The sequence below is a fragment of the Spermophilus citellus genome (assembly GCF_964194105.1).
Source record: "Spermophilus citellus genome assembly, chromosome: 11".
NCBI lineage: Eukaryota > Metazoa > Chordata > Mammalia > Rodentia > Sciuridae > Spermophilus > Spermophilus citellus.
The window spans coordinates 94,394,779-94,400,901 of NC_138192.1; the positions used below are offsets into that span (position 1 = coordinate 94,394,779).

General features: G+C 42.6%; 1 protein-coding gene across 2 annotated transcripts; it reads left to right on the top strand.

The window, feature by feature from the left end:
* The first annotated feature begins 2,871 nt into the window (after window positions 1–2,871).
* Window positions 2,872–4,212, top strand: LOC308630878 (uncharacterized protein). Of its 2 annotated transcripts, none has more exons than XM_081261678.1 (2): window positions 2,872–3,573; window positions 3,876–4,212. In XM_081261678.1, exons 1-2 carry the CDS (start codon window positions 2,968–2,970, stop codon window positions 4,077–4,079), a joined length of 810 nt encoding a protein of 269 aa, XP_081117804.1. In that variant the 5' UTR covers window positions 2,872–2,967; the 3' UTR covers window positions 4,080–4,212. The 2 variants fall into 2 exon arrangements, with proteins under 2 accessions (XP_081117804.1, XP_081117805.1); XM_081261679.1 differs by lacking the exon at window positions 3,876–4,212 and adding an exon at window positions 3,743–3,806 and having other exon boundaries at window positions 2,873–3,591.
* Window positions 4,213–6,123: the final 1,911 nt, after the last annotated feature.

Genomic DNA, 6,123 nt, shown 5'->3' on the forward strand with positions numbered 1-6,123 from the left:
TCCTGGGCTTTTCTTGGTTGGTAGTCTTTTGATGGCTTCTTCAATTTCATCCATTGATATTGGTCTGTTCAAATTGTGTGTATCCTCCTGACTCAGTTTGGGCAAATCAATGTCTTAAGAAATTTCTCGATGTCCTCACTATCCTCTATTTTATAGGAATATAGGTTTTCAAAATAATTTCTAATTATCTTCTGTATTTCTGTAGCATCTGTTGTGATATTGCCTTTTTCATCCCGTATGTTAGTGATTTGAGTTCTCTCTCTTCTTCTCTTCGTTAGCATGGCTAAGGGTCTATCAATCTTATTTATTTTTTCGAAGAACCAACTTTTAGTTTTGTTAATTTTTTCAATAGTTTCTTTTGTTTCAATTTCATTGATTTCTGCTCTGATTTTAATTATTTCTTGCCTTTTGCTGCATTTGTTGTTGTTTTGTTCTTCCTTTTCTAGGGCTTTGAGATGAAGTGTGAGTTCATTTATTTGTTGGTTTTTCTTTTTTCTGAGGAATGACCTCCAGGAGATGAATTTCCCTCTTAAAACTGCTTTCATTGTGTCCCATAGATTTCGATATCTTGTATCTGTGTTTTCATTTATCTCTAAGAATTTTTTGATTTCCATCTTTATGTCTTCTGTAACCCATTGATCATTAAGTAACATATTGTTCATTTTCCATGTGATATAGGATTTTCCCTTCCTTCTTTTATCATTAATTACCAGTTTCATTCCACTATGGTCGGATAAAGTGCATGGTATTATCTCCACCCCTTTATATTTACTAAGGGTTGCCCTATGGCATAATATATGGTCTATTTTTGAGAAGGATCCATGTGCTGCTGAGAAAAACGTATATACACTAGAAGATGGTTGATATATTCTATATATGTCAGTTAAGTCTAGGTTATTAATTGTGATATTGAGTTCTATAGTTTCTTTATTCAACTTTTGTTTGGAGGATCTGTCCAATGGTGAGAGAGGTGTGTTGAAGTCACCCATAATTATTGTGTTGTGGTCTATTTGATTCTTGAACTTGAGGAGAATTTGTTTTATGAACGTCGCAGCACCATTATTTGGTGCATAAATATTGATAATTGTTATATCTTGTTGGTGAATGGTTCCTTTTAACAGTATATAATGTCCTTCCTTATCCCTTTGGATTGATTTAGTCTTGAAGTCGATTTTATTCGATATGAGGATGGCCACGCCTGCTTGCTTGCGAGGACCGTGTGCGTGATATATTTTTTCCCAACCTTTCACCTTCAGCCTGTGTACGTCTTTTCCAGACAGATATGTCTCCTGGAGGCAGCATATTGTTGGATTTGTTTTTTTAATCCATGTTACCAGCCTATGTCGCTTTATTGGAGAGTTTAAACCATTAACATTTAGAGTTACTATTGATGTATATTTTGTACTTCCAGCCATGTTTGATTATTTATCTCTTTTTTTTTTTATAGTTTAGTTTGTTTCTCCATTGTTAGCTTTCCCCCCACCATCTGTCCTTATTGAGGTGCTTCCCATTGTTGGCTTTGGTTATTGTTATTCACTTCTTCCTCGCGTAGTGTTTTGTTCAAGATGCTTTGCAATGCTGGTTTTCTGGCTACAAATTCTTTTAGCTTTTGTTTATCATGAAAGATTTTTATTTCGTTGTTGTACCTGAAGCTTAATTTTGCTGGATACAGAATTCTTGGTTGGCATCCATTGTCTTTCAGTGTTTGAAATATGTTGTTCCAGGATCTTCTCGCTTTCAGCGTCTGTGATGAAAAATCCGTTGTTAATCTTATTTGTTTACCCCTGAATGTAATCTGTCTCTTTTCTCTTGCAGCTTTTAATATTTTCTCTTTGTTCTGTATATTTGATATCTTCATAACAATGTGTCTTGGCGTTGGTCTACTGTGATTTTGTGTGCTCGGTGTCCTGTATGCATCTTCAATTTGTATATCTGTTTCCTTTTTTATTTCTGGAAAGTTTTCTGTAATTATTTCTTTTAGCAGGTTACTCATTCCCTTGGTTTGACTCTCTATCCCTTCCTCTATCCCGATCACTCTTAAATTTGTTTTTTTTATGTTGTCCCATATCTCTTGGATGTTTCTCTCGTGGTTTTTAACCGTCCTATCAATGTTGGCTAGACTCTTTTCAAGATGATATATTTTGTCTTCATTATCTGAAGTTCTGGCTTCTACTTGCTCCATTCTATTAGTGATACTCTCATTTGAGTTTTTAATTTGGTTTATAGTTTCCTTCACTTCTAAGATTATCGTTTGATTCTTTTTTATAATCTCTATCTCCTGGTACAGATGCTTAACTTCTTCTTTTATCTGTTTATGTAATACATTCTCAATGTGTTCTTTCGCTGCTTGAATTTGCTGTCTCATATCCTCTTTAAGGTTCCGTTCCATCTGTCTAAGGTGTTCCTTGAGCTCTTTGTATGACCATTTTTCTGATGACTCTAGGTCCTCCTGAATATTTAGGCTATCCTGCATTGTTTGTACTCCTTTTCTTCCTTGCCTTTTGAAGCTGCTCATGTTGCTTCTTGTTCTGTTTGACTGTTGAGCTATTGTTTACTCCTATAAATTTATTTGATGCTTGGGATGAAAGGTATTAGAAGGGAAGGGAGGTGGTCACTAAAGAGAATGAGAGTAAGCAGGTAGAATTCAAGGAATGGGGAATAAGAAAATTGAAAAGAAATGTAAAGACAGAGGAAAAGAAGGAAAGAGAGAAAAGGATAGAGAATTAAAGAGAATTTAAGGACAAATAATAATAATAGAAATGAGAGATGAAGTTTAAAAATGGAATAAAATAAGATAAGATAAAATGGATTAAAAATATCCTTTAAAAAGACAGCAACAATAAAAAAATAATAATAATAATACAAAAAAATTAATTAAAAAAATAAAATAAAATAAAAAAAAAATAACAAGAAAAAAAAATATTTATAAATGCAGTCCTAGAGTGCGATTAACTGTTCTTCCAGTAGATGGCGCTGTGGCCACCGGGCCAAGTTCCTCCTCTCAGTGGTCGGGATTCAATCTCTGTGCAGCAGATCTTCCTCCCGGACTGGGCGGGTCTCCACTCCTGCTGTTCGCCCTGTGGGCGGGGCCTGTTGCCGAGCCCGGCGGGGGTCGTTTGTGGCGCTGGGCTGGCAGTTTGGATGTGGTCGTCTGGAGCCCTGCACCGCCAGAGGGGGTTCACAGATCTGGGCCTGCTGGAGCCGGGCAGGCAGTGCCCTCTCCCCCACTCACTGCAGCATGTGGGCAGCGGCCGCCTGTCTGCGGCTGGTGTCAATTTACAGAGCTGGACGGGCTCGGGCCCAGGCAGGCAGCGCCCGTCCCCACTGTCGCTGCAACGTGTGGGCAGCGGGCGTTTGGCGGCAGCTGACGACCACTCACAGAGCCCAATGGGCGGGGGCCCAGGCAGGCAGCGCCCGCTCCTAAGCTGGCTGCAACGTGTGAGCAGCTGTTGGCGGAGGTTCACAGAGCCGCCAGCGTGGGTCCAGGCAGGCCGCGCCCGCTCCCACGATCACTGCAACGTATGGGCAGCGGCAGGGGCCGGTTCACCGAGCCGCCGGCGTGGGTTCAGGCAGGTAGCGCCCGCCCCCAAGGTCGCTGCAACCCGCGGCCGGGGCTGGTTCACCGTGCCGCCGGCGTGGGTCCGGGCAGGTAGCGCTCGCTCCCAAGGTCGCTGCAACCAGCGGCCGGGGCCGGTTCACCGAGCCGCGGCGTGGGTCCAGGCAGGTAGCGCCCGCCCCCTAGGTCGCTGCAACCAGCGGCCGGGCCGTTTCCCAGAGCCGCCGGCTTGGGTCCAGGTAGGAAGCGCCCGCTCCCAAGGTCGCTGCAACCAGCGGCCAAGGCCGGTTCACCGAGCCACCGGCATGCGTCCAGGCAGGTAGCGCCCGCCCCCAAGGTCGCTGCAACCAGCGGCTGGGGCCGGTTCCCAGAGCCGCCGGCGTGGGACCAGGCAGACAGCGCCCGCTCCTCTGTTTACCGCAACGTGTGGGCTGCAGCCATTTGGCGGCAGCCGGCGGGACTGTGTCCCAGCTCTGCGTTGCCGAGATTCAGGCGTCTGGGACACGCTGCCACCTCCAATTAAACTTACTAGTTCCAGGCAGGTCTCCTTTCAGCTGAATTTTGCTAGAGGTTTCTCAGTAGGACGCCTGTGGGTGTATTCTTTCTGATCCCGTTACAGCGGAGGCACTGACAGTGCTGTTTCCTCGCTGGCCGCCATGTTGTCCCTTAATTTTTTTCTAAAATGCTGTACATAAGCAAAAATACTAACAATGATATTAATAAATCTGCAAATTATAAACTTATATGTAATTTATTGAGTAATAGGTGCAACCACAAATAATTCATTTAGGGCTTTGGATCTACCTTTTTTAAAATGAAATTTAAAAAAGTTGTAAGTGATCAAACCTCATTGTCACAAAGTAAGGTTTAAAGAGCTATTAAAAACAAATAGCTTGTTATTTGTTAATCGTCTCTCCTATGAATGGGATGCTAGAATGCAGGCACAACCCCTGGAGTGAACAGGGACATCCCTACGGTGGCTGTCATGAAGTAGGAGCTTTCCTGAAGTAGAAGCTCTCAATTTTCCCTCTTCATCCTCTGAGCAGAAAAGTGGCCATGGAACCTTCCACCAGTTTCTGTAGGTCTCCCAAATAGGCAATTCTTCACTTTTTCACTTTGAAACCCACCTTAATGGTTTAAACCATCAACACTTTCTGCTCACTTCAGTTGCCTGTGATGAACAGCCATGAGATGAAAAGGCAGGCCTGAGGCTACTCCCTGAATTCAATGCCTCAGGTGTAAATGAGCCTGTGGGGCCATATCTGCAAAGAGGTTGAGCACACATGGAACCAGGATGGCAGTTGTAGGGCTGCACAAAGACCTGAGATCCATGACACCACCCTGGAACCGGGACCTGGAATTCTGGTAGTGGCAGAGATGGATGTAGTCCATGACCCTTTCTTCTGATAGTCTTAAAACCCCAGTATACTCCAGCAGTAGTTTGGCACAGGAGGTTCTTTTCCCATGCTCTACAGAGTCCAAGAAAAAGAGGTCAAGTTTGCTTTGTCTGTCATTCAACCAATGGCTCTTCCTTAGCTAAGCCCACTAGGGAATTTCTGCTAGTTAGCCTCAGACTTGTCATAAAACCTGAACTCTTGAAGCTTGAACCCTTTCTGGATGAGCAAGTCTACCAAAGACCTCAAAGATCTGCATGGACTGATCTGGCATCACACCTTGGGGATCACTTCAATGGTGAAGAAGTCTTGACCCACTGCACAAGGGAAGGAGAAAGAAACTATAAATAGAAGGTGAATTACCTCTTTGGGGGGTAACTTTTCAAGTAAATCAGAGCCATCAATCTCATTATGTGTCCCATCAATTCATTGTCTCCTTCCTTTGTGATTTGCTTTTCCAAAGACATCTTGATATTCTCTCATCATTGAAAATTTGAAATTCTTACTTTCGAAAAAACATTTATATCCAGTCATCTTGTTTCAGATCATTCCAGACCACTGATATTCTCTGCATCATCACTAACATTTTTAAGATTTTAATGTTTCTGATTTTGTTTGCCACTATCCAATAATCCCTCTCCAAACTTTCCCCTGCCTGTCTGACCTGTGTATTTGGTTGTGCATGTTTCAAAAGCCCCCACTCAGGGCTCTTTAATCTGTTCTTTTCACTCAAACTGTTGATACTCCAAGATTCCAGTTAGCATTTCTTGATCTTGATTTCAGTTTACCTTTCCCAAACAATTCTTCCATCTCTTCAAGTGGGCTTTTGGTTTTCCTGACAAGATCTCTCCCAGAGTGTAAGTTTGGAGGATTCACAGCATTATTTTCACCAGAACACTGACACCTTCTAAATGACCTTATGGTTGGTGTTCAGTCTCATTGAGGATCCAGAGTGTATAAGCTCCTGTTGAGGAAGGGGGAAGCTAGGATGTAAGATAACGGAAGACAGCCTATACCTAAAGAACATGGACAGAAGTTGCTTTATCGTGAGGACATTGGTCTACTACTAGAATTATACTCTGCAACTCCAATAGTTTATCCATGGGATTTCGGATGGGTTGAGTATAAAAAATGAGTGCCTCTTGTTTTGCAAAAAATATACATAAATTTCAA

Coding starts and splice junctions, on each gene's coding strand:
- LOC308630878 (XM_081261678.1), top strand. CDS start 2,968: ATGGCGCTGTGGCCACCGGGCCAAGTTCCTCCTCTCAGTGGTCGGGAT. Junction 3,574..3,875: donor GCCGGCGTGGGTTCAGGCAG/GTAGCGCCCGCC, acceptor GCGTCCAGGCAG/GTAGCGCCCGCCCCCAAGGT.